The sequence below is a fragment of the Gopherus evgoodei genome, chromosome 12 (genome assembly GCF_007399415.2).
Source record: "Gopherus evgoodei ecotype Sinaloan lineage chromosome 12, rGopEvg1_v1.p, whole genome shotgun sequence".
NCBI classification, from domain to species: domain Eukaryota; kingdom Metazoa; phylum Chordata; order Testudines; family Testudinidae; genus Gopherus; species Gopherus evgoodei.
The window spans coordinates 14,136,215-14,157,016 of record NC_044333.1 but is presented as its reverse complement, the minus strand read 5'-3'; the positions used below and the strand labels follow the sequence as shown (position 1 = coordinate 14,157,016).

At 39.3% G+C, this 20,802-nt stretch overlaps 1 protein-coding gene across 1 annotated transcript in view; it reads right to left on the bottom strand.

Annotated features, from left to right (window-relative positions):
- The window catches only part of RPGRIP1L (RPGRIP1 like), a 121,320-nt gene that overhangs the window by 12,853 nt on the left and 87,665 nt on the right, over nucleotides 1–20,802 (bottom strand). The window contains 2 exon segments of the mRNA XM_030582218.1: nucleotides 7,922–8,006; nucleotides 14,216–14,399. Of these exon segments, the coding sequence (XP_030438078.1) occupies nucleotides 7,922–8,006; nucleotides 14,216–14,399 (269 nt within the window).

The window sequence follows — 20,802 nt, the reverse complement described above, 5'->3', positions numbered from 1 at the left end:
TTTGCTGGGACTGTGATTACCATGTCCAGGGCATCCCTGCGCGAACGATAAACCGAGGCAAGCCAAGTCTGGAGAGGGCGCATGCGTAGTCTTGCGTGCTTTGTCACGAAAGTGCACGCTGCCATGTGGCTGAGTAGGATGAGGGTGGCACGGACAGAGGTTGTTGGGAAGGCTTGTAGCCTCTGGATGAGAGAGACTATAGCCTGGAACCTCTGTGGAGGTAGACTGGCCGTTGCCAGATTGGAGTCCAGCATGGCCCCGATGAATTCTATCCTCTGCGCAGGAAGCAGAATGGACTTGTCTAGGTTGAGGATCAGACCTAGATGGGAAAATAGGTCCTTGATGACACTTACGTGTGTGGCAACCTGAGCCTCGGAGGTCCGTCGAATAAGCCAGTCGTCGAGATACGGGAAAACGTGAACTCGATGGCGGCAGAGGTAGGCGGCGACTACTGCCATACACTTTGTAAATACTCGAGGGGCCGAGGAGAGGGCAAAGGGAAGGACCGCAAATTGGTAGAGGTGGCGGTTTATCACGAAGCGAAGGAACCTTCTGTGTGGGGGGTAAATCGCAATATGAAAATATGCGTCCCTCATGTCGAGAGCAGCATACCAATCTCCGGGATCCAAGGAGGGTATAATGTTTCCCAGGGATACCATGTGGAACTTGAACTTCGTGATGAACTTGTTCAGAGCTCGCAGGTCCAGGATGGGCCGGAGGCCCCCTTTCGCCTTGGGAATTAGGAAGTACCTGGAATAGAACCCTCTTCCCTTAGGTGCTCCGGAACCTCCTCTATAGCTCCCAATGCAAGGAGCTTCGAAACCTCCTGCAGAAGGAGTTGCTCGTGAGAGGGGTCCCTGAAGAGGGACGGGGAGGGAGGGTGGGAAGGAGGGGACGAAATAAACTGAAGGTGGTAACCCCACTCGACCGTGCTGAGAACCCATCGGTCCGATGTTATCTGGGACCATGCAGGGAAGAATGCGGCAAAGCGGTTGGTGAACTGAAAAGGATCCTGGGAGGTAATTGGTACAGTGCTCTCGAGCGCACCCTCAAAAGTTTGGCTTCGGTCCCGCCGGTGGTTTGGCGGGTCTGGAGTTGTTACCCCCTTGCGGGCCCGATTGGCGTCTGCGGGAGTTACAGCCTCTCCTTCTGGAGAAGTCCTGTCTTGGTGTCTGCGGGAGTTACAGCCTCTCCTTCTGGAGAAGTCCTGTCTTGGCCGAGGCGGGGGATAGTGACGCTGAGGTTGAGGGCGGAAAGGTCGCCTCTGGGTCTGTGGCGTATGCATGCCGAGGGACCGCATGATCACGCGGTTATCCTTCAAACTTTGGAGGCGCGGATCTGTCTTTTGGGAGAACAGGCCCTGACCATCAAATGGCAGGTCCTGAATAGTGTATTGCAGCTCTGGTGGCAGACCGGACGCCTGCAACCACGATATGCGCCTCATGGCGATCCCTGAGGCGACTGTTTTAGCTGCCGAATCAGCGGCATCTAGCGAGGCCTGGAGGGAGGTTCGAGCTATATACAATAAGAAAGATGAGTGAATCGCTAGGTAGGTGGAGGACAGCACGCTGCGCTCCACAGTTCCAACGTCCGACACAGGCGGTAAGAAGGAACTGAGGAGCGGCGGGCCAGCAGGGGTATTTAACCGGCGCCATAGCGGCGCCACTCCAGGGGACGCCCTGCCGGCCCACTGAGTGTCGCTAGGGTAAAAGTCTCCGACGAACGTGCACGCGGCGTGCGCACACCTACTGGAATGGATATGAGCAAGCACTCGAAGAAGAAGGCAGCTTTCCTTGCTGATCCCTCCCATCTTCCACTCCTTGTAGGCTTTCTGCTTTTTCTTAATCACCTCTCTGAGATGCTTGCTCATCCTGCGTGGTCTACAACTCCTGCCTATGAATTTTTTCCTCTTTCTTGGGATGCAGGCTTCTGATAGTTTCTGCAACTTTGACTTGAAGTAATTCCAGGCCTCCTCCACCTTTAGATCCATAAGTTCTTCAGTCCAATCCATTTCCCTAACTAATTTCCTTAATTCTTTAAAGTTAGCCCTTTTGAAATAAAAAACCCTAGTCCCAGATCTCTTTTTGTTTATCCTTCCATTTAGTTTGAACTAAATTAGCTCGAACCAAGGTTGTTCCTTATAACCATTTCTTCTATGAGGTCCTCACTACTCACCAAAACTAAATCTAAAATGGCATCCTCTCTTGTTGGTTCTTCAACTACTTGGTGAAGGAATCCATCAGCTATCACATCCAGGAAAATCTGAGACCTATTATTATTACTAGCACTTGTCCTCCAGTCTATATCTGGGAAGTTAAAGTCTCCTATGATCACACATTAGTGTTTAGTTCATTAAAAACATTAAAGAGGTCTCTATCCATATCCAAATTGGATCCTGGCGGTCTGTAGCACACCCCAAGCACTATCTCAGGGAAGGCTCTAGTAGTTTTCTTTCCCAATGTGATTTTTGCCCAGACCGATTCTGTCTTACCCATTCCATCACTTCTTATTTCTTTACAATCTACCTCATCATTGATATACAATGCTTCTCCATCACCTTTGCCTTTATTTTTGTCTTTCCTAAACAGCACATAGCTTTCAATATCTGTACTCTAGTCATGACTACTATTCCACCATGTTTCTGTTATCCCTATAATATCTGGTTTCACTTCCTGCACCAGTCGCTCTAGTTCCTCCATTTTGTTACCTAGGCTCCTCGCATTAGTGTACAAACATGTTTTATTTTTGCCATTTGGCTTCACTGACATTCTTTACCTGTGACTTTAGGCACAGACATTCTACCACCAGATCACCTATTAGACTAGTATCTACACTACCCTTCCTCTTTATGTCCATTCTCCTACCCATGGCTGTATCCTTTCTTACTTCGTTTTCCTCCCTCTCAATGTTAAATTCCGACGTGGAGATTACCTGGACATCTCTTAACCATCTCCTCCACATTCCTAGTTTAAAGCTCTCTTAATCAGTTGTGCCAGCCTTCACCCTAGAAATCTATTTCCCTCCTTACTAAGGTGAAGTCCATCCTGAGAGAACAGTCCTCTATCCATGAATGCTTCCCAGTGGCCATACATCCCAAAGCCCTCCTTATAGCACCACTGCCTGGGCGATCAAGAGATCGCCATAATCTTGTCACACCTTTGTTGTCCTTCTCTAGAAACAGGGCGAATCCCACAGAAGATCACCTGAGTCTCAATTTCCTTAAGCATCTTCCCCAGCCTGGCAAGGTCTCCCTTGATACATTCCAGTGAGAATCTAGCTGTATCATTTGTTCCCACATGAAGGACAATCAGTGGATTCTTTCCCGCTCCCATTAGGATCCTTTTCAGCCTCAGGTCCACATCCTGTATCTTAGCACATGGCAGACAGCACACTCTTCTGTTCTCTGAATCAGCTCTAGTTACAGGCCTGTCTATTCTTCTCAGTAAGGAGTCCCCAATCACGTAGACCTGCCTTTCCCTGGTGATAGTCCGATTCTCCGGTCTATCCCCTGTTCCCTCTGGCTGCAAGTCCTTTCTATTTCTATTGTCCCTTGCAATCCTCTGCAACCCATCCCATATCCTCCTGGGGCTCATATTTGGTGTTATCTCCATTGACTCTTCCTCTCTTCCTGTAGGACTAGCTGCTCTTCTCTTCTTCCTTGCCCTCTCACCTCTTGTGCCTCTTCTTCATTTTCCAACTCTGCAAACCTGTTCCTGAGCTCTATTTCTCCTTCATTAGCCCATCTTTTCCTCTGCCTGGTTCTCTTAGTCACATGCTTCCACTGTCCACTTTCCTCACCCAGCAGTCTCCCCTTAGAATTCTTTGGTCCTGCTTCCATCTGCAAGTCTGAGCTTTCCCCTTCAGCCTCCTCATGTCTTTGCTCCATCATCTGCTCGAACCCCCTTCTAAACTCAGCCAGAGTTTCCACCTGACTCTCCAATCCTCAGATCTTTTCTTCCAATCAGCTCTATCAGGCGGCACTTCATGCAGACAAAACCCTTATCAGGTACCCCCTCCAGAATCATGTACATGCCACAGCTTCCACATCCAGTCATCTTAATTGTGTCTTCCACCGCTGCCTCTGTATCGGTCATAGCCTTCCCACAAACCAAACTACTACCACTCACAGCAAAACAAACCCCCAGTGGGCACCAGAACACCAGCAGATCACCACTCACTCCCTTCACTAGCCTGTCTATTCCTCTGCCTAGCTCTCTTAGTCTCCCCCGCAAACTCCCCTTGCAAATTCCCACTGAAACTCCCCTGTTCACAGTTCTGTTTGCTGGCTCCTGTGCCGCTGCAGCTGTCTATGCCGCTGTCTAACTGGCTAGCTACCTTTGGGGGAAATGGGGAAAATGCAGGAGACTTGAGTCTTCTGACTGAGTTCTATGGTGTAATGACAAAGTCTTTTCCTGATAAAAAATGAAGAGTTTTCTGAAGAGAGTTAGTGGGGCCTCATAAGAAGGAAAATTGTGTGGTACTCCACAATTGCTAACCTAAATGCGATTCCAGGAATGGCCTCATGTCCTCAGATTACCTATTGGTCATATATTAATATAGTAAAGCATTCTATTTAGCTGCATATTTTCTTATTGGTTGACTGGCATACACGGAATGCCAAACATCACTGCAGTTTCTGACAATAAAGCCATTTATTTAAGTATAGAACCAAAATGAACCTCAAGAACCAAGTTTTCTACATGAAGAAGTGGAACAGTAGGAAAAATGGAGCTTGAGTTAATTTGAAAACATTATTTTCTAACGAACAGCCAGAAAAATCCACGTTTGAATATATGAACTGCCATGTTAAATTGAATTTGTTTACCTGTAAATATAGACCAGCAAAGGAACATAAAGATACAATGTGAAATTTATTATTTTCAGTAGCACTGTAATTATTGCCATGATTATAAGATTTGGTCACATCACAAAAGTTTGGCTTTGCAGCTTATTACCAAATATGTTATATTAAAAATCTATGAAAATATCAATGTTAATGGGATTTAATCCCTGTATTTATATCGTAGGTGTGGCTTGAGAGAGTACTTTAACTTTTAAAGTGATCCAGAAGATCAAACACCAATGGCAACAGCATTTGGCTTCCAATACCGTAGAACCTGAGTTACGAACACCAGAGTTACAAACTGACCGGTCAACCACATACTTGGAACCAGAAGTACACAATCAGGCAGCAGCAGAGACTAAACAAAAACAAACAAACAAAAAAGCACAGTACAGTACTGTGTTAAATCTAAACTACTAAAATAATAAAGGGAAAGTTTTAAAAGAAAGACACACTGTTCTTTAAGAAAATGATAATGGATGAGAGTGGAAATATACTATTTATCAGACTAATTTAACATGCAAGAATATCTTTACCAGAATGTGTGTGCATCTTCTAATGAAGACCTAAGGATTTCTGAATTTCTTTCCGTCTCTCAAAGAGCTTTCATTACCGTGATTTTCCTCTCAGAAGAGCAAAACTGGATGTGTGTACCACCTTGGCCATATATTTATGGAGGTTCTAATATAGCACTCCATCACCATATTATTTAAGTGTCCTTACAATGTCACTTCATCAGTGTTGCATGTGATAGGGTAAGGTTTGAAAAGCTGCACAAAGTGATCTCTCCCCACCAAAACCTGAATCTGTACTCCCGTCATAGAACTGGATTTATAACACCACCAAAATGTTTGCCCTGACCAAATTGTGTAGCCAATTTTGACTAATATTTATATCCATAATCATTTGATTTCCTGAACTTTAAAGCATTAGTTTAGTTCCCGTTTCAGCTAAAAAAGCCCAGATGTTATTACATAAGGCCTTGTGATAGCAAACATATTGGGGAAGCAGCTAAGCCAGTTTTAAAATGAGCAAGGTCCAAAACCAGTGGCGTTTGGGGAGGATCATGCCATGGGTTTCCTCTCCTAGCAGTCACATTGTTGGAACAGGACAGGAGACTGGACTAGTAGCAAGCCTCTTGTCCTCATGTTGAGTCAGTGCAGAATTCATATATCTCCATAGTCCAGGGCTCCACCAACACAAAATAAATGTAAGTGAAAGCAAGCACAAAGAGAAGGGTTTTTTGTTATGGTGAGAATGCCATTGCTATTTCTACTTTTTTTCATTATTCATAGTGGCTATGAGCTGTTCTGCAAGATTGCTCAGATGCTGCTTGGCAAATGTCTGAAATGAACATAATTATTGTATTTGGCCTACATGAAATAGTTATTTGCCTCACTGAATGTACCCTTGGTAGAAAAAAATAAGACTGTTTTCAGTGCTGTAGGATTCTCTGGTATACTGTGTTCTCCAACTTGCTAATTTACATGATAAAACTGAAGTCTTCTGCTTATTTGTTGAAATGAAAAATTATTTGTATTTTGGAAGGTCAAAGTGCTTTTGATGTGATAGTTCCATGCTCTTATGGGATCTGCTTTCTGTATGATTTAATTAAAAATTGTCTTCTGGCCAAGGGATGGAATTCAATTTTAAAGTTAAATGGAAGGAAGAGAGACAACTATCTTATTACTAAACTCTGCCCTTACATGTCACTGGGTATCTGTGAATGTGTAAATAATTAAATGACCCAAATACAATTAGCAAGCATTCCACTATCCTGTAAATGGCACAGATCGTCACATCAATAGGTCCTCCAAATTTGTAATGGCTGGCTTCCGAAAGAAAACAGCAGGACCGCCCAGAGGATTCCGGGAGACTGGGGCCATCGGCGGCAGGCGGCTCCGGTGGACCTCCCGCAGGCGTGCCTGCGGAGGGTCCGCTGGTCCCGCGGTTCCAGTGGAGCATCTGCAGGCGTCGTGGGTCTTCGGGGCACTTTGGTGGCGGGTCCCTGAACGGAAGGGCCCCCCGCCGCCGGAGACCGGGTTGCGCTTCGGCAGTAATGCGATGGCGGGGGGTCCTTCCGCCCCGGAGCGGAAGGACTCCCCCACCAGCGAAGACCGGGAGCGGAAGAAGCTCTGGGGCCCGGCCCCGCAAGAGTTTTCTGGGGCCCCCGAGCGAGTGAAGGACCCCGCTCCAGGGGCCCCCAAAAACTCTCGTGGGGGCCCCTGCGGAGCCCGGGGCAAATTGCCCCTCTTGCCCCCCCCCCCCCCCGGGCGGCCCTGGAAAACAGTATAAGTATTGTTGAGTTTTTTGGTTGTTTTTAGTAAAAACAAATAATATGTATGCTATCATCCAATGAAGTTTGGACCTGAACAAACATAGTAAATTACAGTTAGCACTGGTACAATTAATTTATGCTCAAACTTTGTCATTTATGTAGCTAACAGCAGTCTGCTACATGAACTTATACACAGCTTTAGACTAAATACAGGACTCAAGGACATCCTGTGGATTTCCTACACTCCCTAGAATACTTGGAGATCAGCAAGCAATGAATATATTATCTTAATTCATAAATGCACTTTTAAATCTGTCACAGATATAACATTGATAATATTCATTTACTTAACTTTCCCAGAACATTGTGTGCTGAACAAAATGTGACACAATGGAAATTGTTTTTACGAACAGTGAGAGAGGGTTGCATTGTTTCAAGGCACATGAAAAACCACTCAGTGAGGGACAGGCAAGTCACCACATCAAAGTTTAGGTGGCTGACAAGCCAGTGTGACACATGCAATTCATCATGTCACTGGGAGGCATATCTCATACCATAAATGTAAAATACTATAGTAGAGCCCCAGCTCTGCTTTATATTGCAGTCAACTATAATATGCAGTTATAACATACTACTGGGAAGTTAAATCAAGCTTAAGCTATCCTGAGTTGGTGCTAAGTTCTAACAACTTCTCGTAGATATTTCTTCAACAAGAAATTGTTACAAGGTATGCCATGTCACAGACTGTATGCATGTATTTATAAAGACTTTGTCTGGTGTGTTTCACCACCAATATTTACCTGCCAGTATTCAACTCTGATTCTTGAAGTACAGACTTTAGGAATTCTCTCCTTGCATAGTTATTCACCTTATCCACGTGAATCACTGGAAAGCAAACCAAAACCCCAAATGAATATGATAATTCATTATAAACTAAAATTAGAATAATCTTGTTTTTGGCATTTAGAGAAAAAAAGCTGAGAAGAAACAAGTTTCCTTCCTCAGTGCTTCCTAAGAAATGCAACAATGAAAGCTAGAATTAAATTTAAACACTCGTGATCTAATGTCATGTCACTGCCACCTTTATGTGCACAATGTCAGAAAAGATAGAAGCAGCATCTAAGTGTGTCACATGGCTGTCATTTTCTCTTAACAGTACTGGCAGTCATGACTGTAAAAGCCAGTGGTCTTTATTGTTTTGTATATGAGAGGATTTACTGCATTTTCTTTCACCCAAGAAGCCAGTGATAATGATAATGTATGGCAGAATGCTTGTCCCTTCTGACAGCCTCGGTAATTTAATTCTCTCCTGACACAACACGCAATAAGAGAGGCATCTAGACCAGTGGATTGAGGAAATCCACAGCCTGAGGTTTATTTAACAAAAAGCTATATTTCTTAAGTTTAAAAACACACCCACCACTTAAATTTTTTGTACCACTAAAGTGAATGGCAGTAAAATTCCACTAGATCAAACCATGATAAGAAAATTAGAAAAAGGGTTTTAGAAAACTTCATATGAAGGTTTCTGGCATGGACCTCCTTCATTGGAAAGGGGGCTCTTTCTTAGGACATAGTAACAGTCTACAAGAATTAGAAGGGTTTAAAAAGCAAGGGAGAAAAGAAATTATTTAGATTCACTGCATGAAGGTGAAAATAGGAGTAAAGGAATTAAATTAAGAAAGATTTCAAGTTGAGAAACTTCCTGAAAAGATATATTTAAGCGGAACAAGCTTCCAAAGGAAATGGTGTAAACTCCATCAGATAAGGACAATTAAAACCCAACAATTTCAAGCAGTGGAAATCATATTGTAGGGAACATGCCTCCACTGACTTCCAGGGGTCAGGCTGGCTGGGAACTCCTAAATCTGTTCCATCTCTATGTATTTGACAGATATTATGTCTATTATGTTTTTCCTTTTTTTCCCATTCCATTCACATGAACAGTCCTAGTTCCCCTGCTGAACTCATGACTGCAGGACTCACCACTCCACTATTTCCCAATGGGGGGTGTTTTTGGAAGATCATGTGAAGGAGATGTGAACAGAGAAATGGCTTTCCTCCTTTTCCTATTTAAGGAATCTCTCTCTTACTCTCCCTCCACCACTAAGAATTCTCCCTTTACCCTCTCTCTCATCACACCATATTAAATACACACAGGAATACTCCTTCCTCTCTCCATCTCACATTAAGGATTTCTCATCCCTCACCTCATGCTAACAGGAGTCTACACTTTACACACTCTTGGGTGCCTGATTTCTACCCCTTCCACTCCTCATGATATGAGTAACAAACATTTACTTCAATGGGAATTATGCATCCTACTGGGGAATAGAGAGAATTGGGATCCAGAAGTTCAAAGAGTTCTTTGGAGGCTCAATCTAATTCCTCACAGATGGGCTTCTCACATCTTTATGAAGAGAAGAATTGTTACAAAGAGCATGCTTTACAGAGTCCTGGGCTCTCCAGTGTTCCCAGTTAATTGTATGAACATGGTCAGTGGAGCTGGGATTAATCCAAATCCATTTCCTGATCCCCACTTCTCCAGCAGGAGCAAAGAAACAAGCATCCTTATTAGCATGAGTTACTTCCAGGTAACAGCCAACATCATTGAGATCTGGAATCTTCCTGCAATCACATCATTTTTGCATTCTCTGGTTAAATGAAAGCAAAAGATCAATAGTCTATAGGAGTCACCACAGTTTGTCAGACCCCTAAATCCCCTCAGTCCTCCATCTTCAGCATCTCTGCCTACTTATACTGGCAGTTAGCAAAATCAGTTATCACTGCCATCTGGTATTCCTCTGGGTGTGTCGATGCCTTCCCACATGTGCTATTTGCACAGCTGAAAACTCCAGGGACCACTGAAGGAACTGATGGGGAGGCAGCAGGCAGGCGGACAACCAAACAACTTCAAAGCAGTCGCCAGATTACCAGTGACTTCCCGGCCTGGCTGAAGTTTCCTAAATCTACTAATTCTAAATCTGAAACTATTCTATAATAATGAAAATCTATATTCAAAGCTGAACATTCTGAATTCATTTCTCATACACGGATAATCTAGCATGTACAGGGTGTGTCTTACGAAACCCAGGCAAGCCTGGGAGGAGAATGACTAAGAATAGTGATGAGAAACTTTGGTTTTTAGACTCAGTGGTGAATAACTGTTTTCAAATGCTCAAAACTCAGGATTACAACACTGCTCCAAAGTGCACAGTGTCTCATATTTGTGTCCAATAGTTGGAGGACTATCTAACACTAACTAATGGCAGTTTGTATCCAGAATGATAATTTTCAATTTGTTCCAAAGTAACCCTAAAAACAAAGATTTTGAAACTCCTGTACCTCATTAAAGATTACTGGTATGGTGCATTCCAAGATAGCTACCATAATATCAATACAGAAGATTGTGTTTAAGTTCTTTAATACTTGCTGAGACCGCTCTAAGAAGAGGTATTTACTGTAAATGTTGAAACAGGGGTCCCATCACAATTATGAGGAATCAGTGCCTCATCTAGTGTTGGTGTGTAGTTCATCTCTTTGAACTATATAATCAAGAGTGCTTTCCAATATTAGGGCTGATATTGCCTTAATGTTGTTACAGAATTTTACCAAGGAACCCATCTTCCCTTAGAGTTCAGCCCCTTCATTAATTTATTTTGAAACCAAAATGTATCCCACCATTAACCAGGAAATCAGAAGTTCTGTATTCTCTTCATCTACTAACGTAACTCCATTTTGTCCACATAATCAGCTCTTCACTCCTCAGAGACAAAGGCTTCTGATCTGTATAAGTCTCATAAAAACTTTGGAAGATTTCATTAATCTTTTCCATTCTATTGTCAATTCCCTGGAAGGTTTATATAAAGCAAAGATAACATTCTTCAGACCTGCTATCATTTATCTTATTTCCTTACCACTTTCTTGCCTTCTCAGCATTCTCATAGCAATATTTTCCACCCCTATGAAATATAAATGCTGTTTCCTTGTTATCAATGTTTGTCAACTAAACTTGATCTTTTGTATTGTCCTGAAAATAAATTTTAGGTGAAATTAAGATTCAAATCTCAATGTACCTACTTATTCCAGGTCGAACAAAATGTGGCCTTTACCTGGATCCTCAAAATGTTCCCCATATTATTCAGACTGTATGAAATAAAAGCTAGGTTCACTCTGAAATGTGTACTTTGACGTGGCATTCATATAGTTAGCAGACTCTAATTTTATTCTAAATGTTTCACCTGTATTGAAAAGTCTATGTGAATATACTGCTTATTATGGCTCAGATCACCCCCTCGTGTGAAAGAAAAACTGTAGGAAGAAGCCTGAGATGAAGAAGAGGTGATTTAAGTTTTCCTCGCACTATTGCCTTACCTCGGATGGTTTTGGGGGGCTGTAGAGTTTGGAAGCACTCATGGATTTTTAGGAAAATTTTCTTGCAGAGCCTGTCCCAAAGGACAGCTAAACTGTATTACCTCCAGCCAAGATTTCCACGCCAAAATCCAAGAGATTTGCTTCCCTCCCTGTCCTCTGAGTTCAGCAGAGTTCCATTTATGGGAAGCTTCAGAGAATTACCGATAGGGGCACTACCCTGCTTCTGCCTAGAAATGGGGAATTCATTTTGTGGATTGGATCTTCCATGCACTCATCAACTGAGATTATCTAAGATATTATTCTTTTACAAGATTTGTTTTTACTAATTGTAAAGCTAGTCTGCAGCTATCTCATAATGAAATCACAAATGTTAAGGTGATGATGTAAGTGTTAAATAATTAAAATAACTGTTCCTTATTAACCAAAGATTCCAACAGATATTCTATGTCAGCTAAGACATAACAACATTTAAAAAACAAAAACGTAACACTGCTTCAGTTATAAATAAAATAACTCAATAAGGTTTTATTTACCAGAATTAATGATTTCTTAAATTACTTGTGGATTTACTATGTTTTTTTCATACAAAATCTAGAAGACTATTAGCTTGCCTCTAAGCTCAAAGTACATTTCTGTCTCCGCACGTAAATCTCATTTTTATTAATGAAAATATTCAATTAACCCCAAATATTCTACATACTCAAATCTAATTAGGGATGACTAAGAGATGGACTAAAGCTATAGTAAACACACACACACACACACACACACACACACACACACACACACACACACACACAGAGAATTCATTACTATTAGATTATTGGCTTCCTCACTGACATTATCAAACAGCAAATTCATTAGGACTTGTCCCTTATATGCAAAGCCAGTATTAAGTAGAAATTACAGGACCAGTTATCGAAGTAAAACACGAGCGAGACTAAATCAACCATTTTGGAAAAGTGCTGCAAATTAGAACATTGTAGCCATTAAGACAAAAAGTATTTCTAAAGAATTATTTGCTAGCATATTCTAAGTTATGAAAACAGTTTTACATTACAACAGCAACTGGAAAAACAGGGTTGTTAGATCCCAGGTTTTGATTAGTAAAGTTAAAAACAATTAAATGTATTTCTGCCAACCTCAATCATTCAAAAATCACAAGTCACAACCAAAAGTCATGATACTGACTTAAAAACCAATGAGATTTTTAAAAATAATAATTTCTGGATTCTGATGTTTGGGCCTTTAGGGTTTAACAGTCATAAACATTAGAAACTTTTTTTTTTTTATATTGAGATATACCTATCTCATAGAACTGGAAGGGACCCTGAAAGGTCATCGAGTCCAGCCCCCTGCCTTCACTAGCAGGACCAAGTACTGATTTTGCCCCAGATCCCTAATGGCCCCCTGAAGGACTGAACTCACAATCCTGGGTTTAAGTAGGCCAATGCTCCAACCACTAAGCTATCCGTCCCCTCTCATATAATCACATGACTCCAGACCTGAGGATTTAAGAAAAAACACCCAATATTGACATTCACCAAAAAATTATTAGAAATTGCAGTATTATTAATATAAATAGTTTAAGAACTGTCCTACTGCTAATCTTTTTACATATATCACCAAACCATTTTTGTTTTTTCCCGTCTTTAGACCACCATTGTGATTCAGTTCCTGGCCCCATTGAAGTCAAAGGAATTTCTGCCATTGACGTCAATGAGGCCAGGATTTCACCCAGTATGTTTATTTCTTTATTCATTTGCTACCTGATGTTAGTCTAACAGTCCAACTTTACTGAATCAGCACTTCTAAAAATAGTGTAGGCCTCCTATACTAAGGGCCCTATTAGTGTGCTTTAGGGATTATAGCACATAAGATCACTCATTCTTATACCTGTTAATAAAGGCCATTATATATTGGTTATATACGGATTATATATTTTGGTTTCCAAAAAGAGAGTTATCTAATTTCGATTTGAAGGTATCTCCCCAGTTTGCCAAAACTATCACATCAGTTGACCTGTTCCTATGTACTTTAATTAGAGAAGATTTCAAGTACTCAAATTTAAGACCACTTCACAAGTTTCAAGGTTGAGATAATGTGAAGTCACTGAGAATTCAAGACTCACAATCAAAATATTAGCAGCCTTTACTACAGCAGTAATAACTTCCTGTTTGGCAAAGACTATCCTTAAAACAATGCTGTGTGTTCCAAAGATATAGGCACATCTAATTATATGATTTCTCATTAAAGTTGTGTTTGGATGTTGGAATTCTATGTGATTCTATTGATTAATGACTTTCTGGGTGGTTTTGCCTCTTTTGTACTATGATGGTTAAACACTTTGTTTAAAATATGATAAATATAATTTAGTCTCTGGTATTCTATAGGTATTTCCATTTTCAATAAATTAAATTGTTTACATTTTATGAGACGCATTCTCAGCTGATGTAAGTTGTCATAACTTCATTGATTTCAAAGCAGCTATGAGAATGTACCAGCAGAGATAAACCCCTATATCTATATATCTATCTATCTATCTTACATGGCAATTGTGCTATTTTCTAAAAGAATATTTAGAAATGGCAGATACAACTGGAATATCTACCAATTTTGCTGTAATCAAGAGAGTTAAGGAATCAGAATTCATTAAACATTTTCTATAGGACAGAGTTTAATAGAAGACATGAGGGTGTTCACAAATATATCATACTTACCATTGCTATAATTGTAGTGAACCCACTGTCCACTTTTTGGTTTAGGAAGTGACACTGGTGTCTCTTCTGCAAGGAAACTATAGAATCTGCATTCTACAAACAGTCGCTGTATTGTGTCATCCATTGCAACTCGGGAATCCGTGAGACTTAGGGATATAATCTCAATCCGAATTTTTTCTATTGACTGTTTTAAAAACAAACAAACAAACAAACAAACAAACAATAAACACACCATATTTCTTGTAATGTCAACTTGAACAAACAAACATGTAAGTCACTGGGATGTTTTGTACAGTGGAACATGATTTATTATGACTGAGATATACTGAGGTTCTAATGCCCCTGTGTTTGCAGTTAACTGTTTTTGCAACAGACTCCTCATTTGTATTTGAGGTTGAAAATACTTTCAACACAGTAGCAAAGCTCTTGTATATACATTTATCATCATTTAGTAACCTACTCGAAAGAGTCTCAACAATATTATGGATCAAACTTTTCCAGCTGGATGACTATCACTATATGCCTACTGAAGATTGCATTGCTATTAAACTAGATCTGATATAAAACATATGATGTCACATGAAGTAATATAGTACTTACAGGTTATGGAAATGTCACATATTAAACTAACCTAGTCTAGTTAAATTAAATGTTTAAATTGATATTTTGACAGTACATTTAAGAACCCTAAATTGGCCTTCAACATAATTTCTTCTTCCTTATATTTTTGTCTTAATTTTGACATTTTTATATTTTATATTTGAAATTGTTGCTTTGTACCCCTTTGCAATTTATGTAATCTTGCCAGGTTTTTGTGTCTGTTTTGTTTGTTAACTTTCTAATGTACTGTACCCTGCTATGGAGAGTTTAGGTGTCAAACATAACAGAGGGGGTCACAAACATTTCCTTGAATAACTCTGTGATTTCAAAGAAAGAAAAACCACTGTGATTTCAAAATTAGACTACACAGATGAACATTCAAAGGATGCAATTCTGTTGTTCAAAGAGCAAATAGAACTCCTCACAGTTCACAACTGTCCAGTTTATCTTAACTTTTTTTTTTAAGTTATTTGCATTAATGACTATTTCTACTGTATGGTGTTTGAAGACTTCTGGTTCTAAATTCAAATTATCTGAAGCAAAAATTATAAAATTCAAAAAGACATGTTTAGAAGATCAGTTTTCTAGACTTCAGTGTAAGAACAGCAAATTCACCCACATCATGGTGGTTGCTGATGCATTTCAAAGCATATTATATAATTAATCACACTGAAAAGCACGAGTATCCTATTGTAAAAATATCCTTCATAAAGAAAAATTTTCATTGCTGTCAAGCCCCTTCAATATTTGATGAAGTAATTTTACCCCCTCCTTCAAAAGACATTTTCTTTTATTATGTATCCTAAGACACTTTAACTAAAAACCTAAATCTGAATATTTCAATAAGGTTGTTTTATTATTCAGTAGATTCATGGAAATTTTACTAGGATGACAGAGAAAATTCCACACCATTCTGTCTCCACTAATACAGGTACATGGCTTCAGCTGGCAATATTACTAGGATTAGCATAGTATGATGAAATATTTAAAGGAATTTTTTTTCTAAAACCTAATAAATCAAATGACTGCCAAATGTCATTAAAGTGATGGTCTTTGACTTGAATATGCTTTTCATATTCAAATTTGAAAAGAAAGAGATGAAAGCCAAGAAAGGTTACTCGGTTTCAACTAATAACCTCAAGCACTCTACATTCACATGCATAAAAAATGAAATTGGCTCTGTTGTCTAATTTTACTTCAGAAACAACTCTTTTCTTTTTGCATTGTACAGATATATTAGCAGATGCATTTAAAGCAATATTATGAGGGGTTCTTCTCCCAAAAAATTATTTAGCAGTTATGTCAAACTAGTTTGTACACATACAATAGTTTATAAGTGAAAATCAAATATACTGCATTATCAAGTCTTTTCACATAACTTAAAATTTTGTTTGACATACTTAGCATTTGTAATAGTATGCTACAGGAAAAAAACATTTATATTACTTTCCATTTTCAGACAGAGGAGAAGGGAAAATCCACCTATTGATGGAATACTGCTTTCTAATGTTTAAGGTGACAAATAATTGTAAGTTGCATTGTTACAAAATTAAAAGAAAAATAAATGAATTGCTCTAGATTTTAAAAAAGAATATTTAGACTCATGGTTTTATCATTATGAAGCTTGCAACATAGTGTATAATAAAGAGAACATAAGCTGATTTTTTTTAAAAGATAATTTACATTTGCAAATCAAACTATACAACTGCTAAAGACTAACAGCTAGTATTGAAGTCATATTTCACTACTAGTATAAAACTCACACATTTACTATAAATAAAAATAAATATTACAACTAATATCTGCTATGAATGAAGTTTTAAACTACAGTTTTGGGGCCTAGGCTGCAGAAAATTATATATTTATATTTTTCTGTTTCACTAAGTGTTAGATTTTTCTTTATTCTCCACAGCCCACCTACTAGGTTTAATTACAGTGAAAAATAACTAGTTTACCATAACCAATTATTTCCCTTCAAATAATTCTGCTTTGATGGAAATTAAACATTTTGTTGTTGATGTAATAATAAAACAAAATTTAAGAAATGTTTCAATGGATTATGAGTTGTTGCAGTAATGATAGAACAATTTGTGCTACTGATAGACTGTTATTAAACCACTGAAACATCATTTAATAGTTCAGGAATTTGGCTTCCATTCATTAGTGTATGGTATTAGTATTAGCATAGTTCAGTTACATGTTGCTTCTAATTGTATATAGGAGTATTGTTATTATATTTAGATACCTAAGAATGAAACAATATTGTTATCAGTCTGTGATCTATCAAGTCAAGTTTAATGCCTCTCTGGAGAGTTCTTTGTAATTTAAGCTGTGTGCTTAAATCCTGAAAATCCTCCTCAGACTTCATTTCAACATACATATGGTGTTTGGATACTATTATAGAAATTTATATTATAGTTCCATTGAATATTATTGGGAGACTGGGGCTTCATTTCTCTTATACTTCAAGGGAAAAAAACAAACAAACCAAAAGACAGGCCAGATCCTCAGCCTTTGTAAATAAGCATAGCTTCACTGACTTCAGACAGAAATACACCAATTGATACCAGCTGAAGATCTGGCCTTATGAGGCTGATGAACTTACAAGAATCTTTGAATTCCCACAGTGTGCTTTAGGACTGTGTTAGATGCTACTTCTTTTTCAAGAAGGTTTAAGTAATGTGCTGAATACTTAGATATCAGAAGTTTAGAGTAGTTGCATTTATTTCTTGGCTTTTTCATTTACTTTTTTTTTGTCTGAGCAAACAGCAAAGGCAAACCTGGAATATGTTTCTATGCACTCTTGGATGGCATCTAAAGCAACTAGTACACTATATTCTGCAGTTTCTTTAAAGACCCAGGGTGAAATCCTGACCCCAGTTAAATCAATGGGAAAACTCCAAAGGCCAAGATTTCACCCTCAGAATCAACAGTTGTAGGCTGGAACATGCTTGGATGTTTCTGGCCATTACGGAGTCATTTCTCATTGCCTGTCCATGCCAATGGACATAACTTTATCCACTTATAATATCTGGAAGAACCTGGTGACTGGGGGGAGGGATAGCTCAGTGGTTTGAGCATTAACCTACTAAACCCAGGCTTGCAAGTTCAATCCTTGCAGGGGCCATTTAGGAATCTGATGCAAAAATCTGTCTGGGGATTGATCCTGTTTTGAGCAGGGGGTTGGACTAGATGACCTTCCAACCCTGATATTCTATGATATCTACCAATTGTACACTGCATGAAGGAGAGGAATTTGTTTTCCACTATACAGATGGAGAACTCAAAACCCCTTTCCTCAACTCCCTTAAAGGGGGCCAGAAAAAGCAGGGGCGAGGGCTCCCTGATGAGGAAACAGAGGGGCCCCAACCTCCACTTATTTGGCACTCTTACAGGATGCTTCCCTTCAAATCATTTTCCAGTCCATTTTATTCAACAACTATATCCCTTCCACACTGAGTACCTATCTTCCACAAGTTTTATGTATGAAGTTGCAACACTATAACCTAACCCCCTGACTCTACTCCAGAATAGCTATGGCAAAGGCAAAAAACCTGATCACCTCAGCCAATATGGGAGTGAGGGGAATAATTCCTTCTCAGCCCCTCAAGGGAAAGGGCACAACATGTCCACAGCATGTCCTTTTGCCAAGATCATGTCTGGGTGGGTGCTGCCAACCCGATCCTGGTAAAGGCATGTCTCTACAAAGCTGCATGGGATAGAAATATTTCCCCAGCACATCTAGTCAACAGGAAGAGCAATGCAGTAACCTTGTCCTAACCTGACCCCCAACTGCTTCCAGCCCAGTACATTTTTCATCTTTGTCCCACTTGCTCTAAGAGAGGCCTTATGGGGCAACATTCTTTTCTTTGGACAAAGACCCACTCGCATAAATGTTCTAGTAGGCACTTTTTTTCTTTTTACCAACCAACTTGTATTAACTCTGGTTATTTTAACTTCCTTTCATTTTTCTCAGTTTCTTCACTTGCAGCAACTAGTAGCAGACTTGTGAATTTAAATATGTCTGGGGAGTATATATCCAGGCAATATTGATTCAACCTTTCCTTTAAATCGATCATTTTGTGCATTGTTATGCAGTAATGCATTTACTACTGTTCACATTCACTGATGACTGAATGAGAAACCATCAGCTAGTAAATTCAATACCGAAAACTGAAGCCCGAAAAACAAGCTAAGCTAGCCAGCTTTACATTGAACCATGATATTAGATGTCTTTCCCCTCCTTCCTGAAGTTTTAGATTCTAGCAAACCAAGCTTCCCAATAGTTCACAGCTCCATCCACAACCCTCTTTTCCATATGCAATGCCCGTTCCCCCTGTTAGCAACACCTCTTTCATCAATTACCTTGTTAAAAGGCAGAATGTTCTATAAGTTTCTTATGGCTTCCTAACTGGCCTAACCTTGATGTTCTCATCACTCCTTTTTTAGTTTTACATTTTAGAACACAGGCTGAAATTAATATTTACAATAATAAACTAGAGATTAATGTTTCTAGTAACAAAACACTTTCAAATAGGTTATATGCATACAGGTACATGTGAGTGACACAAGATCAAGAATTCATGAAAAACACAATGATAAAACCCAATTAACACTGAAAAAAATAACTGGATTATTTTCTTTAAAAACCTGGGTTTTTCACAGCTCAAAATATAGCTTAACACCTGAATAAGCAAAAGTGATTGAAAAGTAAATAAAACAGTGGGTTTTTTTCACCTCCTTCTGACACTGTTGCCACAAGAATGCCAATCTGATTGATTTTATTGATTAGAGATGCATGACAATGTGAACCATGGTTCTGTTAACAAACTAACAGTCTGGATTGAGTAGATACTCACTCAACAGATGACAGCAATAATTCCTTTGACAACCCTGACCCAACTCATGTGATTGAGATAAAAGATAAAAATTCAGTTTCTTAATAGTACTCTCATCTGTCAGACCCTTAATTTAAGAAAGATCTCTCGGTTGGGATCTTTCTTAAAACAATGGTCATGGAAATGAGAACAATGCAGAAACAATGGTCATGGAAATGAGAATTATCCTTTTTCAATCACTGCCATAGCACATTAATACAAGTTATGCTTAGAAGGAATCTTCTTCAAATATTGCTCTAGCTTTCTCCCCTTCTGCTTTAACTAGCCATTTGGAAATTACGGTAACCTGTGGGAGAAGGTGGTATCCATGTGCCCTTTCTTTATATTAGCTGTCTGCCAGATGGAGACTTGAACTATTACTATGGAAAATCTATACTCTTCTTGTGCCTTGGTGGCAACGTTCTTCACAAAAAGAATTTGAGAGTAGGCTTGTAAGTATGGAGGCAGGAAACCTAAAGGAGCACAGGTCAGAATCATATTTTTTTCTTCAACTGAATTATTTAATTAAGATTTCATGTCTGTCAATTCATGTACAAATTAAAATTTCTACCAAAGTATCAAACATCTACATTTGACAGTTACCCAAAAAATGAAATCTGTGTAGACTCCTGAGGTAAAAGTGAATCATGCAGAGTTTGCAGCTCTCTTATCTGTCAGAGTGCCAGTATTAGATTATTTGTCAAAATGATAGAGTAGTTATCTTCATCTTACATTGTATCTCTCAGCTCTGACTTTTTAAATACTAGAGGTCAGACACTACATAAGTTAGATATAAAATAAGACTTAGATGAGACTATACTGAATATCTCAACAAAGAATGAAATTCCCTTGACTGCAGTTTTTAGGTGTCTAGCTTATTTGACACTTTATTTTTTCCCCTAAACACAAAGCCTTAATGTATAAAATCTGGAGTGAAGGAAAAAGAAAGATTTGAGCATCCACCTCTCATATGAGCAAAGAAGTGGACTAGGACTAAGAAATTATTTCTCTAAATATGATTCATCATATGAGTTTCATTACAGGAGTACTGTTTTTCATTCTATAAAGAGAAAAATCAAATTGCACCTGGCCCTTGAATGTGTGTGGTAA